The sequence below is a fragment of the Enoplosus armatus genome, chromosome 19 (genome assembly GCF_043641665.1).
Source record: "Enoplosus armatus isolate fEnoArm2 chromosome 19, fEnoArm2.hap1, whole genome shotgun sequence".
NCBI lineage: Eukaryota > Metazoa > Chordata > Actinopteri > Centrarchiformes > Enoplosidae > Enoplosus > Enoplosus armatus.
In genome coordinates this window covers 7,606,065-7,630,067 of record NC_092198.1, presented here as the reverse complement: position 1 = coordinate 7,630,067, position 24,003 = coordinate 7,606,065, and the positions used below count along the sequence as shown (strand labels likewise).

General features: G+C 41.8%; 1 protein-coding gene across 1 annotated transcript in view; it reads right to left on the bottom strand.

Annotated features, from left to right (window-relative positions):
• Positions 1 to 24,003, bottom strand: part of atad2b (ATPase family AAA domain containing 2B) — a 58,629-nt gene that overhangs the window by 26,791 nt on the left and 7,835 nt on the right. Inside the window, exons 15-24 of the mRNA XM_070925629.1 lie at positions 23,457 to 23,547; positions 22,884 to 23,195; positions 22,083 to 22,233; positions 20,815 to 21,001; positions 20,510 to 20,695; positions 14,700 to 14,835; positions 13,198 to 13,391; positions 12,947 to 13,106; positions 10,598 to 10,720; positions 8,227 to 8,355 (exon numbers count right to left, since the gene is read on the bottom strand). Coding sequence (XP_070781730.1) covers positions 8,227 to 8,355; positions 10,598 to 10,720; positions 12,947 to 13,106; positions 13,198 to 13,391; positions 14,700 to 14,835; positions 20,510 to 20,695; positions 20,815 to 21,001; positions 22,083 to 22,233; positions 22,884 to 23,195; positions 23,457 to 23,547 — 1,669 coding nt within the window. The remainder of the gene's footprint in view (positions 1 to 8,226; positions 8,356 to 10,597; positions 10,721 to 12,946; positions 13,107 to 13,197; positions 13,392 to 14,699; positions 14,836 to 20,509; positions 20,696 to 20,814; positions 21,002 to 22,082; positions 22,234 to 22,883; positions 23,196 to 23,456; positions 23,548 to 24,003) is intronic.

The window sequence follows — 24,003 nt, the reverse complement described above, 5'->3', positions numbered from 1 at the left end:
TTGTTTGGACATAGGTTTGGTTGTATGGTGGGCCTTATACTAACTAATTGCAATATTCCCAGACAGTGTCTAGACAGAGGCTAATCCTAACTCAAACTACCCCATGGTGCAGTTGGTGTTGGACTTTGAGGTGTTGGGGGGGGGGGTTACTATTGATTTGCTCCCAGCTCCTGCTTTGGCTGATTCATCCATTCTGCCTACAGACAGCGATCAAAACAGAGCCCAACACCTGTATTAACATTTACTAAAAAACAAGTAATAATATAACTTCTCTAACTCAGGCAGGCAATTCAAGTGACACTGTGCTCTTGATCTGCTAATCTGTCAGCTTTGACTTTGCATTACCTTTACCAACTGAATGTTCTTTTCAAGGTGTCAAACTGAGTTGGTCATTCAGCACCACTTACGCTGCTGGTGCTTCCTATGCATTCATATCCAACCGCTACACCTGTGGGCTTTGTTATCATTTCCAGGGAAGACGTTACTGTTTCTTTCTTGGTCCTGTTTTGACTTTTGCGATAGCAATTCTTTGGTGAAGCGGACTATGTTTGGTTGTAGCTAAATTACATGTTTACATTTACACGCTTCAAATTTCTTCGCAATTAAAAACATTCTACTTCAACGTGGTCAGGCAGGTGGGACAATTGTGTTACATTTGTTCAACAAATGTTTGCATTGTCACTGATAAAACTTCTACAGGGGATATAGCATATATACAATTCTGCTTAATTATTACTAGTAATATTAACATTAATAGATAATTATCTGTATTTACATTCCTTAATATGAACACATTGTTGTACTATTGGGAGATTTTCTGAGGCAAGGGAAGTTCTTCCCACGCTTAACTTACAATTACATTTCAAAACTTTTTCACAACTTTAAACCAATTTTCCATGACTATAATACTGTAGTGTAATATAGATCAGAGATTTGCGAACATCTTTCCTAACAGGCAAACCCTAAATTTAATTAGGACTCCCAAAGTGCATTAACTACAAGCAAAATGTAAACAATAGCCTTCAGTAGTTTTACCTAACACAATATTCTGCAGTGACTGGGCAACAGTCAATGGACTCAGAAAAGTCATAGTGTCCTAAAATCTTATAATGTGATACAATCTAATACAAAAGCTCTGCAATAAATCTTAGATTGTGAAGGTGATATTTCATTTTGTTCAGACCACCGGAGTGATGGCAATTAAACTGTTTTTTTTTTTTTTCCAATTCAATATTTATTTTTGATGATTTAGTTTGTGGTGGCTTGGATTGCATTTGTAAGGTGCCCATGTATGGATGCCAATACAAATATAATGCAGTTAACAACTCCCTAAAAGGAGGGATGATTAACAATGCTTGGATCAGAGAACAAAGCTTTATTGGAAGTCAGTGAAATGTCTGTGTGAGAGAGAGCGATTTACAGCCACTTGTCCCTGACACAGACTCCATAATGGCAGGATGGTGCCACAACAACAAAGAGCAGAACTAAAACAATTAAAAGCTCTCACTGAAATTTGTCATGTTAACGCTGCATGAACATGGGACCATGAGTAATGGTCACTGACATGCCACAGATGAGATGGTTTGATAAATAACAATGAACCATTCACAGGTCCGACTTAGCTGCTGGAGAGCTGATGAGTTACATAACTGCCCTTGACTTTCCTGACATGTCTTAATGAGTGGTTCGCTGGAAAGGGGCAGCTATGTTGAGAGAAAATGCTTCTCATCTCTGGGTTTACTGGAGACGTGGCAATTAGCCTGGAGAAGTGCAATTCTACGAGTAATTTGATGTAATTAAAAACCCAGTCGGCGCACATTCCTATTCTTATGGTGGTCTGATGTGACTTGTGTCGCTTAATGTGGCCATCACTTAGTCCCCAGAGCTGTGAGCATGGATGGTTGAGTTTGTGTTTAAGAAAGTTGATCTCCACCACAGAACATGTAGACATTAGCTTATCTATTATTCTGGGAAAGACCATGCAGCAGTATCAGTACAAACCAAAAGGACCAAAAACAAAACTACTCAATTAAGATTTCTAAAGCATATGTACACAAAAAACAATAACAAAGTACAACAAAATCTAAGAAAACAGAGGTTAGTGTGGTGTCTCTTGTGGCATTCCCAGCGTATAGAGGGTAAGACAACCAGTAACTGGTTCAAAACATCACTGCATTCAAACGCAAACCATATTACACAACCTGGCCGCGTTATAAAAAGGTGCATCTTAATGGGAAACAGATACCAGTTCACTTTCCATCAAGCTGGGTTTGAGTAGAGCATAAAGTCCAACAGATAATTTGGATCTCACCAACAAATCTATAAGTCATTCCAGCCAATCAAACACTAATGCATCATGTTTGCGCAATTGTTCCAGTCAATTACAACTTATCAGAACCAAGCAGAGAGAGGGAATGCACCCCATTAGGCTGCTTGGCGTTTACTAGCTTCTGATGTTTACTGAAATTGACTAATCTGCTGCACTATAGTAAAAAAAAACAATGAGAGTAAAAGCCCAGGAGGCCTTGTATAATTTTCTGTCAGTAGTAGAGCCTAAATGCTGAAATGTTGGGCTGCTCTTAAGTGTTGGAGAGAAATAGAGAAAAGAGAAAGACCCTTTATCATAGAATGCACAGCGCCAGATCCACTTTAAATTGGAATGGCAATTCCAATGGCAATTGGCTGGCCAATCCTTTGTGAAAATCCAAACCTGTCTACCACCCATGGAAGCCTCTGAATGTAATTTGCGATGGGCAGATATTCCAAAAAACAAAACAAAAAAAACCCCACATAATCTCAAAACAATGAATGTGCCATTTGAGGTCTAGCCATCTGATTAACAAGTCAATCAGCATAAATGCCAGCGTTTAGACACTGTATGAAGGCTGCTGAGCTTTACAAAGGTTTGATATCAGGTGGAGGAAAAAACACCATGAAAATAACCACCTACACATTTGGCAGTATTTTACATGCTCACCCTTGCCCTAATCCTGGCATCGTCTGTGTAACACTAAGCCTAGCTTCTGAAAAGGTAATAACCATATATCATAATTGGGCATTGTCAGCATTATAACTCTAGCATTCAAAAGCCTGTCTCTCTCTCTCTCTCTCTCTCTCTCTTCTCCCTTGCCATCACCTTTCTAACATCCTTAGGCAGCACAGCTTGCATCCATTGGGCATGCACAGAGGCAAAGAGCAGCGATGCTCAATCATTCCAGTGCAACTCTCCGGGCTCAGTCGCTCATTTGTTTCAGGAAGAAATGGAAGCCATTTACTATATATATATATATATATATATATACACACACATATATATATAGTAATAATAATAAAAAAACAACATTAAAATCCTGTGAAGATGATCACCACCTAACCTTCAATTGTGTACACTCAGCACACGGCAACAACTATACACAGTGATACGCTGGGAGTGAAAAGACCCACAAACACAGAATGAATCTTCAGAGACACTAACATGATGTCAGCTCATCTGCAACCTAAAACAATAAAACGAAGCAAGAGGCATCATGGATGATTTTACATTCATTTCACGCTTGGTGCCACAATGATCCAAGAGGCATCTGTGCCCACAAAATGGCAGCTTAAGCTCAGCGCTTACTCGCTCAGGGCTTTGCATGGATTTTATTAGTGAGCGCCGCTGGGTGTCAGAGTGTGCAACTCAAGATTGTTTTTCGCCTGGTAGCGAGAAGTAGCTTGGGGAGAATCAGTGTCCAGTTCTAATAACTAATAACGTCGCCATTTCAGTTGCAGGCAAGATGATTTGTTTTCTGCTGTTGACCACTAGTACATCCTAATTGTATCCTTTGGGAAGCTGAAGAAATATTGCATCCTCAGAACAAGATGCCATTCATCACCTGTAGTCAGTACCAGATGCTGTTAAGAAGGGTTTGTGGTACATGGAATGTGAACTAAAATATATATGACTGATAAAAATAAATGAACAACTGAAATAAATGATCTACTGCACATTTCCCATATGTAAAATCTATACTGAATATGCTCTTGACCGAATAAATGGCATACCAAAAATAATAGACAAACAACGTAATAGGGGTCAAGAAGGGACACTGGAAATGATAATTATATCACATTTTGTTTTGATCCAGTTTATAATATTTATTTAAACATGTGCTATGACCTGTTTTTCCCTCTCTGCTTAATTAACTTTATGCTGTTTAATATTATTATACATTCTGTACACGTGTGCCTGTATGTGCGTTTAGCGGTTTATAAGTACTGTTTAATATTACTATATTTGTACAAAAAGACAATATATAAGAAATTATGTAATTTGAACATAGGAATCTATTAGTGCAAAGACATATACCAGTACACAAAAAACTGTTTTGCATTTTCTAAATCTTTTTGCCAAACAAATTCTGTCCTGTAGTAGATCCTGCCTTGATCACATTTTCTTTTCCAATTTTCCAATTTGGAACAAAACATGTGATGTGGTGAAGGAAGAAAACAAGGGTGAACGTTTTAACGGAGGGATTGGGTGACATGGAAAAGAAAATGTGAGAAAATCACAAGAACGAATAGTAGCAAAATTAAAAGAAACAAATTTAAAGTCTTCCTTTAAACTTGTCTGGATTTAAAGGGTGCTTACAAAAGACTTGGATTGAAAGAGCAGCTTGTACATTGATGTAAACTGGCCAACTGTGTCTCTATTCACTGAAATGAAAACAATTGTCTTCAACTGCACTTAGTTTCTTAAATGAAAAAGGGCCTTCTTTTTAACCTATTTCCTCCTGCACTGTGACCGTGACAGCATGTTACAGGCTTTGTGCATGTTGTCCCTTTGCCCTTAACAAAAACCCAGGCCACCCTTTCACACAGCAACTACTTCAGCCTGAGGTAAAAGGAAGCAAAGGTGTTTATTATGACTTTAAATATCCCATCAAGGTCTTGTGATGGATTGACACTGGCAATGGGGAGAGGAGCTGTCTGTTTACTGTGATACGAGATACAATGCAGGGGGAGAGGCAAGACACAGCAGTGTTCCATCTACATGAACACAGCCTGGTAGCTCTAGCCTTGGGCATGCTATTGAGTGACGCAGAGGACACATTATGCAGTGGCTGCATCGTTATTCCTTTCTTCCGCAAACAGTTTAACAGTTGAATAAGGACAATCTCGTCAACTGGCAGTGTAAAAACACTGGTGAACCAGGCCAAAAAAAAACAGACTGAGAAAGGTTTTTTGCCAAACTGGAAAAGTGGCACACCACTTTAGTCGGAGTATGACATTTAAGAAAAACATAGCACATGCCTTATGACTGTCACAGAAAAGAAAACGCTGATTTAGCTTGCGAGAAACAGTCATGAGTGAATGAGAAAAACTGAGAGGACTTAATTATGAATGAAAGGAAGGCACTCCATATGAACCGGATCCTTGTGGTGATGCACTACGAATGAACCCTGGGCTGTGGCCCAGGTAATGGGCCTTGGGTTCTCTGCTCCTTCGAGGAGGGAGTGGCAAGCAAGGGGGAGGGGAGTAGAGAGAAGGGCTGTGAGAGAGAGGGAGCATGACAGAGCTATCCATGCAGGCTAATGGAAACCACATCATTGTTCTTGTTTTCTTGTGCATTAACAGCAGCAGGTCTCCCACCCCTGATTGACCCAGCAGTGACAGCAGCTGCCCCAGCCATCTAGATCTCAACAACTGGGATTATCCACAGCCACTGCTTTTAACACCTGATTCAGAAATATCCTTAGCTTTCAAAAAGCCTTTCGCGTAACTTTCTCCACGGTTCCAAATAGTGCTCTTCATCCCTGCCACCACTCTCTGTTATATCTGAATGTCACAGGCAATTCTCAGCTCTAGGCGAACGGAAAAGAGGGATGGAAGGGGAGAGGGAGAGGTGGCCCAGATAAAAACCCTACAGAACTGCAGATACCAAAACAGCTCCAGATAGGCTTCCCCCTGCGGCTAATGATCTAGGATAACTTTAACCTTCATGTGTCCTGACCTTCCACAGAAGAGGAAGGAAAAGCCAACAACCCCAAACTGACCCGGCTGCAGTAGGGGCAATTTCATGAACAGTGTATTTCTTCAGTATCAACGTAGAAATTGGCTTCTCCTCCGCCAGATGCACTGCACTTTCATTATGATGCTGTGTCATATCTCCAGACATGACTGACTCTGTGATCAATTAGCCTAATAGCTGCCTTGCTGAGGTGCTCCAGGTGAGAACTGGCTGCCGATGTCACAAATTAATCACCCGAGTTAGCCTAATTAATTAAGCCTCTGGTGGAGACTGATAACGACTCTCCCAAGAGCTTCTAAATTGGTGGTCCACATCTGTGACATTTGGCTTTGTAGATAAAGACTGCAGCTAAAAGTAGTATATATGGGTCTACTGTGGACTTTCACCCTTAAAAAAGATGGAGAGGTCTATCTGGATTACACAATGAATCAATTAGTTGATCAACATTAGTATAATACTCTTATTTTACTTTGCTTATATTTGTTTCACACTTTCAGGTATGTCGTTTTGATTACGGTAAGATATTATATAGGTTTAATGAGCAACAACTGAATCAATACTGTAAATAAATGTTAGTCGGAGCCCTAATACATATGCAATGATAATATACATCAAGTTTATTAGGTACACCTACACAATACCACATGATAAAATAATATACCAAAGGCAGAAAATTATACATTTGCAGATCTTTTCAAGTTTAGTTTTTGTTGACAGAGTACCAGAGATGTTGAATCAGCTCTATGGCAATGTAGGCTGTAGTTAGTGACTGTGACGTACTGCACTGCATTAGATTGTGTATATGTATCTACATCTCCACCCCTTAACCAAAAAAAATAATCTTTGAAAACCCACTGGATCAAGTCTCATGTTACACAGTTCCATCGAGGTTCCTTTAGTTTACCCTGGACTGAATTATTTTTGGGAAAAGTTAATTATTAAAAGTCTAAATATTACCTCTTCTGGCTTAGCAGGACAAGATTAACTGCAGTGAGCTGGAGTCTTAAGACATGCACACAGTTTTACAGTATTTATGGTGGCCAACAGAGGCCCTCAGCTCTCAAGAGGGGACCCTGGGAGAAGGACTGGTTTACCCACTCAGCAGGGATTCCATTAGGGACCACTCTCATGAGGGACAGGCACCACCTTGTGTTGGACATTTGTACTACACAGACACCCAAAAATCTATCTAGACGTTGGCTACAACAAACAGACCATTATGATTATCAAGGCATACTGCTTCAGCCAATAAATTCATGTCACATCTTTGCCATAAAGTGAGATGAAACAGTGTCTCACAGTAAAGGCATCAACTGTGATTTGCACAGACAGTGAAAAGAGTTTGGTGAATTTGCTTGCAGTCAGAGGATATGTCACCACATACGCTATCTCCACATTCTTATATGTCTCATCTAGAGTTTGTAAATCTCATGACTGTTGAAGGTGCCTCTTTTAGCCCATCTCATTCCCCTGATTTTGTCCTGGTGGAAGCTCGAGGGCATTTTTCAGATTACATGTAAAACCTGCTTACCTCTGACTTGTTCAGGTAACAGCCTCATTAGTCTGCCCCCTGCCCATACCTGGCCCTCCCTTCACCCTTAGGCACCTGCCGTTTGCCACAGGTGGGCATGTAATTGCTCTGTGGCGTGGTCATGTTCTGAGTGGTTAGGAGAGAGCAGCCTTGCTAATGAGGCTGCACAGTGTGTTGCTTCTCCACTGCTGAGAAATGTATGTGTATGCGTGAACATGTGAGCAAGCAGGTGTGTGGCACCACATACATCTGGTATACTGTAACACAACACAGCTGCTTGCTGCTGCATCAGAGACACAAAAAAGGCAAGAAAGAGAGAGCCAAAGTTTGTGTGTGTGTGTGTGTGAGTCAAACAGAAAGGTACAAGTGTACTTGATTTATTTCTGCATTTGTTTGAGCTGGGAGCATTGCGAGTGAGTGTGAAGACGCAAACAGTATGTGCATGTGATCATGTGCACAAAAGCTATTGCACATGTATTTTAGAAGGTGTTAGCAAAATAGTAAAATATTATTCAGTGTTCATAATTCATATGATATCATTCAGTGGACTCAGCACTACTGTCATTTACCCTGTCCTACAAGGTGGGTGTGTGGAGGGGACACGTATGCACAATCACTCTGTAGTCCTCGACAATCACCCTGTTCAGGTTGTGTAGCAATTATATAAGACGGTTTGAATACTCACTAGTGGTGCACTGTTTGTCAGTGGCCTCGCCCTGAGTGCTGCTCCTGGCCTGCTCCTCTCCTGCAGCGTGGTGCTTTCTGGTTGCCACAGCTCCCGGAGCTGCTGTCAGCTGAGCTGGCGTCAGGAGGTCTGCAGTGCCCACAGAGGATCAGTTACCGACAACAGATAATACTCCTTGTGTGTGCATGCGCAATTGTGTGCGTGTGTGTGTGTACGTGGGAAAACACTGAAATATACTGTGGGCAGCATAGAGTGTCTGTGTGGATGTGGATGTGTGTATAAACACCAAAAGGACTAGGAAGATACTGTGACAGACAATGATAAAAAATTGATACGACAGAAAAAGATGACCGAAGGGTTGCGATATGTTGTATTAGATACAACCACATGTCAATCAGCACAAATATCATTTGCAATAGCTATATGTTTCACTCAGAGCTTGCGTGTGATGGGAATGGAAAATAGAAGTGGAGTGGAGACACGCAAGCCCCTGAAAATGAGACATTTCAACTCTGACATCAAGTGATATTTAGGTCTTGGGCCAAATTTATCACAGCTCTTTTCATCTTGTCACGGGGGAGAAAATCCCCCCAGATGCACTGTGGGTTTTGAACACTGCGGCAATTGGACATCATGCAGTGCTGGGCTAATTGATAGCTTTATAGCAGGACCTTGACTGGAGGATGAAATATTTATTTACACTGCTGTATTCCTCCTCTCAGGCAGTTGACTTCTGCTCCTGCAATATTCATTTAGCATCCTGTGCTTTTAGTTGCTAAAAAAGAAAAGCAAAAGCAACAGAGTGACTTCTGAAAATTGCTTCCTCTTTGATAAGTTTCCCGCTTGACATGTAAGTCAGGCCTCTGTGGCTTAAGTCAGAAGTCAATAGGCCCTCAGGGGGTAGGGCTGTGCATACTGCAGATAATGTTTTAAAAACAGAAATCGGGTCTTCTTGAGCAGTTCAGTCAATACACTTGTGAGTTTCAAAATATTTCTAAAAATGTTACCAAAAAACAAATTGCAACAGACCAGAACAAAAAAGGGCAATGATGTGTGACAGTGTCTCATCTCTTTGAATGGGTGAAGATGAAGGATATTTCATGGGGAGCGCACAAGGCACTTAGATGTATTTCTTATGTAGCAGAATGGTTTTGCTTTCTCATGCCTGTAAATTCAAAAAGTATAAAGTGTAGGGAGGGACTCACACTAGTCTCGTGGTCAATCAATAAAATAAGAAAAACACAATGTAGTAGTTAAATTCCTCTCTGATTCTGTCACCTTGGCTAAGTACTGAACATAAATTGTATCATTTACTTCCTAGATCTATTTGTAAGGCGGGTGAGTGTAATATTTTATGCTCAACATGTGCAAGTGTGCTTGGAAAGTGCACAGCTGGACCAAGCTTGGTCATGATAAGACACAAATAGATTAACATTTTAATTTAGTGACCATTATCTTAAACACTGTTTTACATGGGTAAGTGAGAGCACTGTTAACATGGGCACTGTGATCAATGTAAGGAGGCGTGTTAATTCGCCTACTCCCATGTGGCCAAGTATAGCAACAGGAATATTTGTGTATAATTACATGCCAGTATCTGACAAAGAAATTAATACTTAAAAGCTTCAGTGTATCATTTAACTACATCATATATGTGTGTTTTTTTGTGCATAAACCTCATTTAGATTTACCCTAAATCCACTCATCACCGCTTGCGGCTATTTGGTGAGCGCCAGGCAGACAGCTAGCACAGAAGGTACTGTCTGGAACACTGGAGCCTCAGGCATTGCTCCTTTCTGCGTCACATACTCTACATTAAAAACTGACTTCTCCATCAAGTACTACTGGGCTACCATACAGATCTTTTTTCCCCTCTGAAAAAAAACAGTCTTCTGGTTTCTAGTCTCTGAAATAATCTATCATACACTTTCTACAAAAAAATAGAGGGCAGGCTGGGAACTACACAGCCAACGTGGATTGGCTAGGGCTCATTATTCAAGTGTGTATTCTTCCAAAATGTTTATATATTTAGATAAACAAATGATGCTCTTAAAGTTCAGCGTTATTAGTCTACCATATTAGACTGATCTACAAAATAATATAATGAAAACAAGCATCCCTAAATAAAGAGGGCAGTGCAGACAAAATAACAAGTATTTATCAAATAACTGGAGTTATTAAAGTTTATGATCTTGCAAAACTTTTCATAAGAAGCTAAGTGCTAATTAAGATATGTTTGTGCCTGCACATGTTTACAGAGTTAAAATGTTATGGTGTAGCCCCTTACTAACAGTGTAGAGGATGGGAGTTTACTTTTACGTACAATAGCTATGTGTGTGTCTTATTTCAATGACCACAATGATTTTCTTACCCCCCTTCCTTTGCGCCTCCTTGATCTCTTCACACATGCGGTCGAACTCAGGGTCGAGCTCAGCAGCAAATATAGCATGGGCTGTGTCCTTTAAACTGCATGCTCGGTGCCTGATCACCTTGTCTGAGAAAGGAGAAGACAGTGAAACATAACGCTGGCGTTACACAAAAATTGTGGTTTTCTGTGCAGACGTGCATGTATGTTCAAGGGCTAGGTAACACAGGATATCAACCAGCATCTCTGCCATGGCATTATAATAATTATGATAATAATATAGATATCAGTTTGCTGTTGCATGTTCGCCACACCCTATCATGCATGTAAGGCAAAGAGCCCATAGCAAGCCCACCCCGTTCCGCTGCATCTGTGAGAAAAGGGATTGTAGCATTTTCTCACAGTTTGAAAAAAGGGATAGAGCTGGCTTTGGTGAGAAATGTTAGAGGGCAGAGCTCAGACATGCATGAAAGTCTTGATATCGCCGCTATATACATGCAATCTGAAATATTTTTTTCAAATGCATACTCATTCTCTCTCATATGCACAGTCCTTACTCTACGGCCTCTTTTCCCTTTGATGTACCCATTAAACCCTCCTTTTCCCTGTACCCCTGCATACATGGAGGGGAAATAAAGACTGAGCTGAAAAGGCAGGCTAAAAGCACAGCCACTGTAAACAGGCAGTCTCTCATTACTGCAAGCAGAGCAAGAACAGTTTAGGCAAAGGGTGGCAGAGGGGTCACAATCTGCCAGCTTCCTTTGTCTAATTGGAGGATGGCTGCCTAATTGCGATGGAAGCAATTTGTGTGTGTGTGTGCATGCGCTTTTCTACTGAGATACTGAGAGTATGTCCGAGTGTGTATACATGCAAGTGCATTATAAGGGCAAAAATGCCTGTCAGTGGAAGAGGTGTCAAAGGCCAGCTGGGATGCCAAGAGCTCATCAGTACCCTTATGGGCCCTGCCCCCATACAGAACAGACGAGAACGCTCTGACATACAATGCTGTGTGCTTGCGCGTTCCTTCATAGTCAAAGGGCTGTTATCGCCATTTCCTTCAAGCAACAAAGAAGTAGTTGTGACACTGAGCCACACTGTGGACCACTGAGATATCTGCCCTTTTAACATAACAAAGTAATTATTTAGCAAGGTGAGGAGGTAAAAGACAAGGAAGCCAACATGATTGTACATGGAGGACGATACGATACGATAAAGATAGCGTCAAGGACAAGGAGAAACAGACCACTGAGGGATAATGAGGTTTTTTCCCAGCACTTTGTGAGCTGGTGTAGAACTTCCCCAGCAGCGTAATTGTACAGGGTCTGGGCCATATTCCCTGGGCCAAGCACTGGGTGAGCCGGCAAGAGGCTTCGTTAGTCTTCTTTATTAAACTGCCTAATTGCATTTTTCCCCTTTAGTGTATCATTTGTAGACCCTGCATTCCAACAAATGGCCGAGGCCCTCGCCTGCAAAGACAGAGATATGATTTATTCATTTGGGCTGGCAGAGAATTGCTTCCCATTAGCATCAGGCAGCTATATCCTTGTGAGGGAACCGAAGCAGCTAAACACACAAGGCGAGAATTAAAATGGTCATATCAATTGAATGGCCTACTACATGTAGCTTTCAATTAATATCAGGGCTGGTGATGATTTGATTCTGGTAGAAAGTATCTTTTTCTTCTGTACAACAAGCTCTTCTCAACTTTTACCCCATTTTTATTTTTTAAATATATACACAAACATGTATTTCTATTCACATGGGCTGTCACGCATGCAAGCACCTCACTTAAAAAACAACTGTAAATCCAATATATTTGTTAGATATTGCAAATAACAGGCCTCTTTGTCTGTTGATGTGTACATGTTCTTGTGTTTTTCAGCACTCATTATGAAGCCCATATTTGGCTTTGGAAAAGGTGCCGAGACGGGAAGGAGGATCAGGTAAAACTCTGTTCAAATTGCAACACAAGAGACAATTAAATTTTCATGCATATGCAGCCTTTCTCAGCTACAGAGCATGAATTACACTGTGGAAATGCTATTTTCAGAGGGGGCTGTACGCACTTTATTTCATTTGAATTTCCAAGTTGAAGAAAGCCATCTTGAGGTTCTGTAATTGTACTGCCTGGAAGCCCTCTCATTAAGTCATTAAGTGTTAAATCTAATTACTTTATACTCACACAATGACAGCCAAATGGAACAAAACAATAACTACACAAACACATGGTCATCATGTGAATTATGCACACATGAATTTGTATATGTGTGTATGTTGCATGTGCATTTACGTACGGTACCCTACATATGTGCATGTGTGTATTCATGAGCATGCCCGTATACTTTTCCTCCTCACCTCCGGGATCCTTGTCAGGATTATATTCTAAAGCATTGCTGCAGATGAGATCTATGTCCACCAGGAAGTCCTTCACTCTCAGGTACTGGAGGGTGTCAATCTTGGTCATGACAGTGGACAGGTCCATAGGCTGCCGAATAACCTCCAGGTAGTCCGACACCTGGCACACAAACGTAAAATTAATTTCAATAAAGGCCTTTGTCGAACTATCAGTGAGATACCAGGGTGTAGATCCCAACATTCCTCTTTACCTCTTCAATGTCGACTGGCTTGCTAAAGATGTTAAAACGCTTGTCAGTGGCCAGGCGCTTGGTCACGTCCCTGAGAAAGAGCCTGAGCTCCCGTAGTGTGTTCTCCTCCTGTTCAGCCAGGCGGCGCTGTTCCTCTGCTGACAGGACTCTGGGGCCCGGAGCCTCGGCCACCGACAGTACCTCTTCACACCTCTCTGTTAGGAGAGAAGCAAAATAAGTTGGAAGCAAAAACAGGAGTTTGCTAACTAAGGAAAGTTTTCACACAGCTTTCATCTATAGACAAGACCTAAAGCTCTAACACCAAGACAGATCCAGAGACAAAATAAAGAATGTTTGTGTTTTTGCTATGAGCAAACAAAAGGCCTCAGCTGTGGTAAAAATCACTACACCAACTTTGCAAATAAAATATAAAACACGGAGCTAGCTCATTGGTTGGAAGTGAACAACCAGACAGTCTCATCTCAAACCTGATCCTTTTCTGTTAACATCATCGCAAACACAGACCAAAAAATACTTACCCCAGGAAAAAAAACATGTTTTAAGATTCTTGCAGCTGAAGAAAATAATACAGCTAAACTCCTTCCCAAACACAGGTTTTGAAATACACTAAGGAATAGCCTCTGGCCAATGACAGAGTGATGAAGGAAGGCAAGCAGATATCCTCCCCTCCTCTCCCAAGGCACCAGTCCTCGCCCAAAGCATCTGCCGACATCGTTAGGAAGGCTCCACAGTACCTTGGGCCGCTTCACTCACTAGCAGCAATCCAAACCCTGATTCTAATTATGGCTAATAGCAACCGAGCCCTCTCATAGCAATTCCTCTCTCCCTGCTTTTCTGCCGGCCTCTCTGCTGGAAGCCAGACTGCTGTCTTAGTCAGGCAGCGAACCCCTGAAGAGCACCGGGCAAGTAAAGCGGGGGACCCCTGCCTTGCATCAATGAGGAAACTGCGGATGAACGCTGGGCACCATTTCCATTTGAAAGCCCAGTTGGACAGTTCTCTCATATTGAACCGGCATGGAGGGCTACGGGAGCACTGAGGACTGGGGCAATGGCAGTTGGAGGGGCGGATGAGGGTGTGATATGTGGATTAAAATTGGCCCACATTTCGATGTGGGTGAGGCATAGAGATGTCCAGGAAAATAGAGGCTTCACACTGTGCTAATCTTGTGTGAGTCACTTGTGTGTGCAGCCTCAATATCTTACATATGTACTTGTCTATTCTCAATCTTAAGTGAAATTAAACAGATTCTGTCCAACATTGAGCTCCACTGTGCAAATGTGAATTAGGTACACACAAAGGAGGATCTCTCAAATGTACCAACCAAATAACATCTGGTCCTCTTCCTTTCACTGGATCCAAAAGGGACTGTGGGAAAGGTTGAGGACAGAACGAGGAAGGGAAGAAGCACATGCAGACAACACTGCCCTCTAGGACTGACAGCCGAGATCAGTCATAACTGTCTCATTGTTCATGTGTATGCCTAAGTGGACACAGTAAGTACCTGGATTCCTGAGGCGTGGCAGAGCCCTGGCTGCTTGGACCAGCAGCAGGTCAGAGAAGAAGCTCCTCCTGTCCTCTTCTCCTGGAGGGTACAGGGTCACTACCTCCCCGTAGGTCCTCTGGAACATACTTCTCACCTGTATAAAAAACAATCAGGGGGTTGATAAGAATTCAGTGACCACCACCATATATTGCTATGCCTTTCAATTAAACTCCTCTTGCAGAACAGCAAGTACAAAGGCCATGTCACCTAGCTAGATTTATACTATCAACAGGAACAGCAGAAAATGTGCTTCCTATGATGAAACTGTGGTAGCTGTGTGGGAGGTTTATGTCTCAGGTTCTGTCCTTTTTCTTAAGTTTTGTATGCTAAATGTGCTCATTTCATTTCTTAATTTTAGCTCCCAGTAAAATTAATTATTGACATTTTGAGAACACTACATTTTAATCCAATGTAATTTCATTTTATACACCCACTGCATCAAACTGATTACTCCAATTTATGTTTGTCACATAGTAGGCAGTGTGCAGCTGATGTGCCTGTTTTCATCAGCCACAACATTAAGCTAAAGCACAGCAGAAACTCAGCATACTACTTAGAAGTTCAGGACTTAATGAACAGATGACATTTTTTATGTCCACATTACACGCAACAGTGGTAAAAAGAAAATGGCGTTCAGTTTTTTCAATTAAAGAATAGATGATACCTGATCAAACTGTGCAAATCATCCAAACTTTGTCAATGATGCACCACCTTAAAGATGTCAAGAAACAGATTTTGTAATAGTTTACGGATGTGAGGCTATGTGTAGCAGCTTTCAGACATTTGAGGGATGCACTGTAGAAAGGGTAAGATATCTGTAGGTAAAAACATGACCATATTAAAATTGATAAAAATGTCAATGATAAAAAAAGTGTTTAAAATAAGAGCAAAGGCAGTATCACAATAATTAAAAGGTGCTACAAATAGTATTTTTAATGCTTATATATAGGTGGAGAATGAATGTCCAAATACTAAAAGTCTAGTAGTGGGAGCAACATGACATCTGGATGGCACCCTAAAGACACTTTCAGAACGATTTGAGCCCTGCGTGCAAAAACACAGTCCTCAGGCCACAGCAAGGGGGTTTCAAAACATTTGTCCATTGTGTTTTATGAATCAATAGTGTTTGGAAAGGGCTGACACATTCCTATATTCTCAATTATAATAAGCCAATAATTGACAATTATGTGAATTTACCAGTCATATTTATGGGCCAAACAACAGATCACATTGCTGGGACCATTTTCACTGATTCTCCATTACAGCTACCCAAAAATATCCTCACTTTAGTCTTGACACCCACAAATCAAGCTGGTATGGAGTAGTGTTCAATTTTTAAACCACTGCTAATTATTGTTTTACTTTTTTTGTGATAACATATTATACTGTATTGGCAGACAGACAAATGAGCCTTTTTCCATCTACCTTCATTTCTGGTGTGCATCTATACTGGGGCTATAGGGGGCTTCGAAGATCCCAGTTCACTTCCGTAATGGAGCTCAAGGCTGCTCCCGACGGGAAGCCCTGTTGCTGACTAAGCACCTACTTTCCACTTTATATCTCCCCCCATCTGTCAAATCGATCCTCTCCCCTTACCCATGACTTGTTTGTTCTCTCTTTCTCACTGCATTGCCTTCTGTTCTCTTTCTTATCCTCTCTCTCTCTGGATTTTGTGCTCTCTCCTCAGAAAAAGGAGGAACGGAGTAAAAACGAGAGAGACGGCAGGGAAGCCAGACACAGTGTATGTGTGTATGTAGCACCCAGCAGGTAATGATTCTCAGTATTTTTCATCATGATAAAGGCTGCAGGGCTGTTGACACAGGGAGGGATAGCAGAAATTTGTGGATAGATGAATGGTTGAAAAGAGGTAAGGGGCATAGGGGAGAGAGCTGAATGTACAAAGAAAATTGGGGAATGTCTGGCAGGGTAACAACTATAAAACAAAAATGGACACCTGCTCTGCTAGCACGATCAATTTTTAACTGCTGAGACCAACTTAAAAGCAAACTTAAAACATTTCTGTCAGACTGGCTGAATCTGCCATGTTACTATACGCCTGAAGACAAAGTTCTCGATTTATCGATCTATGTTCTGACCCTCAGCTATGGTAATGAGCTTTAGTGACCGAAAGAATGAAGTCACGGACACGAGGGGCCAAAAAGGAGCTCATAGTAGAACTGCTGCTCTTTTCGCATTGAAAGGAGTCAGTTGAGGTGGTTTGGGCATCTGATATGGACGCCTCCAACTGGCATCCCTGAGGAGGCGTTCTAGCACGTCCAACTGGGAGGAGACCACAGGGCATGCTGGAGGGATTACATCCCATCTGGCCAGGGAATGCCTCGGGATCCCCCAAAAAGAGCTAGAGGATGTGGCTAGGGACTTTGCCGATACTATTAATTATTCTTACAATTTCACACCATTAATTGTACTAGGTACCATGATGAGAGACTCAGCATTTATTTCAGAGCCGCTGCATTCTGTTTTTTGCACTCACACAGGGTACAGCATAATTTGTGTCATGGCTCCTATGTGTATTATAAAGTTTGAGGTGTCTCAAGCACATTGACAATATGGGTGCACTATAATTCAGTAGGAGTGCACGATCGCTACTTCACCAGCCAACAGATTTTACTGTCTGTCTGTCAGCTAGTGTTGCACATATGTAACAAAATGTATTATTGTGCGTAATAAATATGGTATGGCTTTAAGCGGTTATAAAATAGTTGTTAATCATTGCACAGAATCAATTTTAATCTCAGACACATATACACATACAAGTAAAAGTCAACTGCACCCTCAGTAAAATACAGCTCTACTATAATAAAGTGAGGTGGTCATTTTTTACAATTAAAACTCAGATTAGATCTTAGAAAAATATGCTAAATGCAAGCAATTTGAAATCTTTAACAAAATCTACCAAAAGTAAAAGCTCTGTATACTTTGGTGAAGTAGCTTTTGTTTGGTACAGAATCTGCTTCATCTCTGCATTGAAACCAAATTACGGATGCATCAATAATCCATGCACTTATGGTAGAACTGTTGCACAAGCATTCACATTCAGCATGCAGTTAATGCTGTTAAAATGCACTTGTGATGCCTCAAAACACACATCCAAAAAGTGTTACAGAGACTGATGGGACAATATCTCTCTCTCTCTAAATGCAGTTACTTCACTCTTACAATCACATGTTCCAGCAATTTTCATCGGCCATCCACCGAGAAGGAAGTCAATCTAAGCGGAGTGAACGGCTGTTAAGGGAGGGAGGGAGGCTATGTAGTTGGACCCAAGCCTGTAGTGTCAGTTTTGGCTGGGGAGGGAGGCTGCTTGTTCCCTGCTGAGGTTTGGAGCTGAGACAGCAGCTGTCACTGTGTTCTCTGTGCCAGATAGTGAAACAACACTCTCAGAGATAGCCAAATCACTTAAATGCACCATAGACTGCAGCATATCGATGCCTAAAAATGAAAACTAAACCTCCTCACACCTTGCTGAAAGAAATGAATGGGCTACTTTTGAGACAAGAGATAAGCAACATAATTTGATAAAATAAACAGTTGCAAACTTGCAAATAGGTCCAATTATTAGTCAAGACAAAACTGCTTAATGTGTAAACAGCCTAAGCAAAATTCCACTCATTCAGCAAATAGGCTGCAAAGCATACTCTCTCTGGAAAACCTGTTTCAGTGGGACCAACTACTGGATATGTTCCCCACACAGAGCTTGTAGTTACACCTGCATCACATACAAAATCACTAGTAGCGGTAGTTGTGTGTAATTTGTATGTCTGTCCTCCATACAGCTTCTCTGTGTTGACTTATGTTTATAATTACATTCATCTGAACACATTTCCTGTACACACCATGTAGGGTTGCACAATTAATCGAATATTAATCTCGATCACGGTTTTGGCTTCCCACAATTAAATGAACATGATAACAACAACATATATTGATGTTTAAAATGCACGCTCCGCTCATAGGAAACTCGGCATATTAAATCAAACGCTTCCTAAACTAACAGCCAGCCACCGGGGAGTGATCGAGATGTTTGTTTAGACCCATCTCTACATTTCAGTGCTGTGCTTTTGGGCAGAGCCATGTGAAGAGACTCTGTGGGGCAAAATGTAGCTACAGGTTTGACACATTCCAAAGAAATCAATCTTCAATTTATTTACAGTGTACAGAGAAGCCAATCCACCAAGGCTGGTACAGTTGAGAATGAGGGCTAATTTGATTTCCAACAGTGAAAACGTCAATGGTGAAAGTATTCATGGTGTGGAGCATTTTCTCAGAGTAAATAAATCAGCAACTGGGCAGTAGTCTAACACAAGCAATAATGTGCATCTTTCTGTCAACTATTTATACTAAGCATTTATCATTGCCAGTCTTGTTCTTGTTGTTGTGGAACAGAGGAACAGCGTGTTTTATAGGCATAATGATTTGCTTTTAAATATAGCTGTAACTATGAGCAAAGATGGGGTCTTTTTACAATGTAACTGTAAAAAAGTTAAGAAAAGAACTGATTAACAAGTGCAATGATGCAATCCTACTACAAACAAGCAGCACAAGACACTCAAATGGGGAAGAACACACACGAGAAAATCAGCATAGCCTAAGGGCAGTCTTGATACCCTCATGCTGGCTCCATATTGACTTAAGCACATCATTCGTCCCAGCATGTGCTTCCAAATTTTCCAGGCTACATGGCTATGTGTTCAATGACCAAAGAAAAGGTAATTTGATGAAAAAAGTAATTGCCAATCCTACATGGTTTCAGCCAGTCACGTAGTATGTAATGAACAGCAATCTACCATTTGACACTGAGGCTGAACGGTCTGCAGACTGTGATTGCTTCCATTTTCATGATTAATCTCTTAACGCAGCATGTGAATCAACAAACACGATGGAGATAAGTCAAGTGAAGTAAAAATGTAAAGAATTGCAGGGAACCATAAATCACACAACACAAAGAAACTAGAAAGACAAGTAAAATGACCAAGAGAATAAAAAATTAAAGGAAAAAACAAGAATTACAGAGTTTAGGCCTCAATGGGTGCAGCAGCCCAAGTGCCTCAGTCCTAATGAGTCAACAACAGAGAAAGAATCTCCTTGGAGCATGGCCAGGGTTGAGGCCTTGCCAAAACAGCAGCCACACACATACACAGAGACAGAATTAAAAAAAACCTGCACAGGCATATTGATACGGTGTGTGTCCTGGGGTGAAGACACGGGGCTGCCAACCCCCGGACGTAATTAAAGCCCTTCTGTTGCCTGACTAGAGGAGACCCTCCTCCTTATTTGTCTCTATCTCTTTTTTCCCCCTCCAATTTTCTACATTTCCCCTTACTCTAACCCAATCCCTTCCTTACAGCCTAACCCAACAGGTGGTCTGGCTCTGCTTTGGCTTTCAGAAAGAGAATAATAAATCCAAGAGGAAGGATGAAGGAGCAGGGGTGGGGACACCCATGGAGAAAAGTGGGCAGTGGAATAAATGACAAGAAAAGGGAGCTGGACTCTGTGGGAGCAGATGACCTTGACTGTGACACCCTGTATGAATCTGCACTAGTGCCCCCGAGTATGAGAGAATTAAAAATTATTATCTTTGAATCATGCTTTAGCCTCCAAAAGCTTATAAAAAGACAACAGGTTAACACTCTCTTACATAATGGCAGCAATCGTAGCAACGGCAATGTGTAACCACGAAAAAACATGATGCAAGCCTCCAGGTAAATCAGAAAATGTCAGCTCAGGTATGTGTACACTGTTCCTACCTCGTCTGACAGCTGTGAGTAGTGAGTCTCAGCAGTGGCAAGGATAAGGACAGGGCTGAAGGAGGGCACATCCTGAAGCAAGGTGAGGAAGGTGCTCTTCACAGTGTCACTCACTGTCTCCCACCACTCTGAGATATGTGGCATGAACACCACACTGGGCACGCTCCGGCGTGCCTCACGGAAAACCTACAACCACGCAGATAGGAAATGCACATTGTTGCTTAAACTGAATGAATAAAAAAGTTATGGTACAAATCATTAAACCTAAAAGCCAGTACGTTGCTTATTCAGTGTGCGTGTGTTACCTGAGCACAGGACTCCTCTGGCGTCTTAGCGCTGACGGAGTAGAGAGTGGGCAAATCCAGGCGGTGCACTGGAAGCTTGTCCAGGTGGTGCAGCAAGGCAGGGGCCAAGTGGGAACTCTGTCCTGAGCCCGGTGCCCCAGCCAGCAGCAGACGAGGCCGGTATGCTGTGGGCTGTTGGAGGGCAGAGCTAGAGGCAGAAGGGAGCTCATAGTTAGCATAGTAGCTATCACCTTAAGATCACTGACATTTAAACAACATTGTCACAGCAGAAGCCCTATTGTTTTCAGTTCAGTTTTGTTTATTTGCTTCAGTAAGCTACTGTTGACACTATCTCAACAACCCTGCAGGTGCTTCACTATAAATGCATTTTTGATGTACATGGCAGTGGTGCACTTTCACTGAAACCACCTCAGTACGTGTTGACAATACAGGCAAAAATCTAGATCTCTGTGTGGTGTTTTCTGTCAGTTTCAGTAACATTTCAAGGACAAAATTGTGTATATAAAATCTCTGACCAGGCCAGACAAATGAGAGCAAGCAGAACACAATAAAGACTGACTTTGCCTCTTTAGATGAACAATGAACTCTTAGCAACTGGAGTAAAAGCAGCCCTCCGCTCAAGCGATGTAGTTTGACAGAAAAAAAAGAAAGAATGAGCCAGTGAAGTGTTAGAGAAAAAGTTGCAGAAGCTTGTTACAGTTTAGGCAAACCTCTAACTTCCACCATGTTATGTTGAAGCCTTGTGTACATGTCATATAGGCCTACACAGGGCTCATCAATAAATGATTCCAGTAAATGAAAAGCCATAAGTCATCCAGTCCCTTCACCTCACTCCATTTTTTAATGGAAGTGGTGATAGCAATTCAGATTTCAATATTGTCTTATCACCTTCTCTTTTCATCCTCTCATCCAACCCATTTGTCTCCACAGCTGAGGATTCTCTACAAGTGCTGTCTGTGGAGCCGTTATTTGTTGCTCATTCCTCTTATTATACAGTCCGACTTTTCGTATGGAAAATAATGTGTTGTTTCTTAATTAAGAGGTTTAGTATTTCCAAGGCACACTAGATCTATATTAGTCCCTCATTAAATTTAGCTTCATGTATGTTCTTTGTATGCTTGGCATGATGGCAAGTCATCTTTAAAATTCCTCAGCCTAGACCTAGACCTTACAACCCAGTCTCTACACACTTTAAATAGATTTACGTTCTTCCACATTGCAACTTTATCACCAGGTGCCCATGAAATCTTTTTTTTCTGTGGACTCACGAGGAGAAATGGAGAAAGGGTCTGTGCGTTGCAGAAGAGGAGAGCTGACTCTTTGGGGATGCAGCAGGCTGGACTTCATAGATGGAAGCAGAGCCTTCCTCATTGTCATCATCGCTGTACAAGTCCTCTTCAAGCTGTTGATTGTCACCGCCTAGCACAGAGAGAAACACTGCTCATCGAGCCATGCATATCTAGCAACTCACTTTTCCTGGAGTTATTGAGTACAATGGTGGCAAATGCACTTTTGTTTCTACAAAGTTTAATCCTCAAAGCAAATCTATCATTGACATAAAAACACAGAATAAAAAGAGAGCTGGCTTATTAGGCGAGATGTAATGGCCATTTAAAGAGATACAGCACCCTGGAAAACTCATGTCATTATTAGGTGCAAGTACAACTCGTGTAAGCAATCTCCCACTGGTCAAGTGCTGCATTGTGGCTAATCTGCTGTAAACACTTTCATTGACTGGAGTGGGGGTTGAGTTACTGAAGTGCAAGCAGGATGGCTGGGTATCCAATCTCTCTGCTATCACCTCTGCATTCTCAGGGGGAATGTTTCAACACAGACTCCATGTTCAGTGTGTGAGGGCGATACAAAGCACTTTGGTAATAAGGTGGGGGAAAGAGAAACAAATAATCAAATTCTACGGAGTACCAACAGGGAAAACACACTAACAAGTGAAACAGGTGGCAAGGGAGAAGAGCGCAAGAGTCAAGGTGGGAGAAGCAGCAAACAGCAGTAGTAAAGTGAAAACAAATGACACAGCTGAAACCATGGGTGCCTGGGTCCCAGATCCCTACCGTGTGTATTGTCCCTGTCAGTACACTGAGCATGGGGGAAGACTCGGAGAAGAGCTTTCAGCACCAAGCAGAAAGAGCTGGCCAGCAGGGGCCTGAGGGTGGGGGACAGGGCTCGGCCGGGGGGAGCCATGGCCCTCTGGGAGGCTGGGACGATTGTCCTCATGGCCTTGCTGAAGTCGCCAGGCCCCAGGACGATGGAGGTGACATCCAGCTTCAGTTTGACGCTGCTGCCATAGATCTGGGGGTAGCGGCGGCGCAATGCCACCAAGGCTGCCTCTGTGCAAAGTGCTTTAATGTCAGCACCGCAGTAGCCTGGGAGCAAGCCAGACATACAAAGGTTAGTTAATCATTTGTTTGCCTAAATTTAGGCTTTATCAAGGTTGTTTTCAAATGGCACCGAGAACATGAATGTCAGCGGGTTAAATCAAGAAGGACTTTTCAAAAATGCTTTGCTGATATCGCTTGAAAATTGTGTTCTATGTGCCTTAATGGTCCACATTAGCCAGTGATAATTTGACCTGACACTTAGCAGCAAAGATGGCATCTAGTTTTATACTCAGACATGATTCTTACCGACACATTTTTCTGCAAGTTCCTCTACAAATGGCTCAGCCAATTTGGGATTCCAGTCCCGTGTGTGAATCTCCAAGATGTGCTTTCTGGCCTGAACAGGGAAAGAGACACAAAGAAAAACAGAAAAAGCAGAGTCATTAGATGAGGGAGCAGAAGCCCTGTGTAGCCTAATAGGAACCGCATTTCAAAAAACACTGGCAAGGTAATAGGTTGAACTGCCACAGTGGCTGCCACCACTAACAAACAATGTAAAAGAACTTTGCTGATAAGACAGGATAAAATAATCAAACCATGACAAAAGATAGGTAGGAAATCACATCATAAATACCATAATCAAAACCTGTCTTACTCATCTTTAGTCTATTGAGAACCGACAACAGCAACAGAAACATCGAAATGGAATATTCAACTGAAGGGCTTGTCGAACACTTCAGCACAATATGCCCTTCAACGCATGGTATCATCTCCACAGGACTCTGCTTTGATAAGCAGACAGCAAGAGCAAAGTGGTCTTTGCAACAGGGTAACAGTTTTCATCATCTTTCAT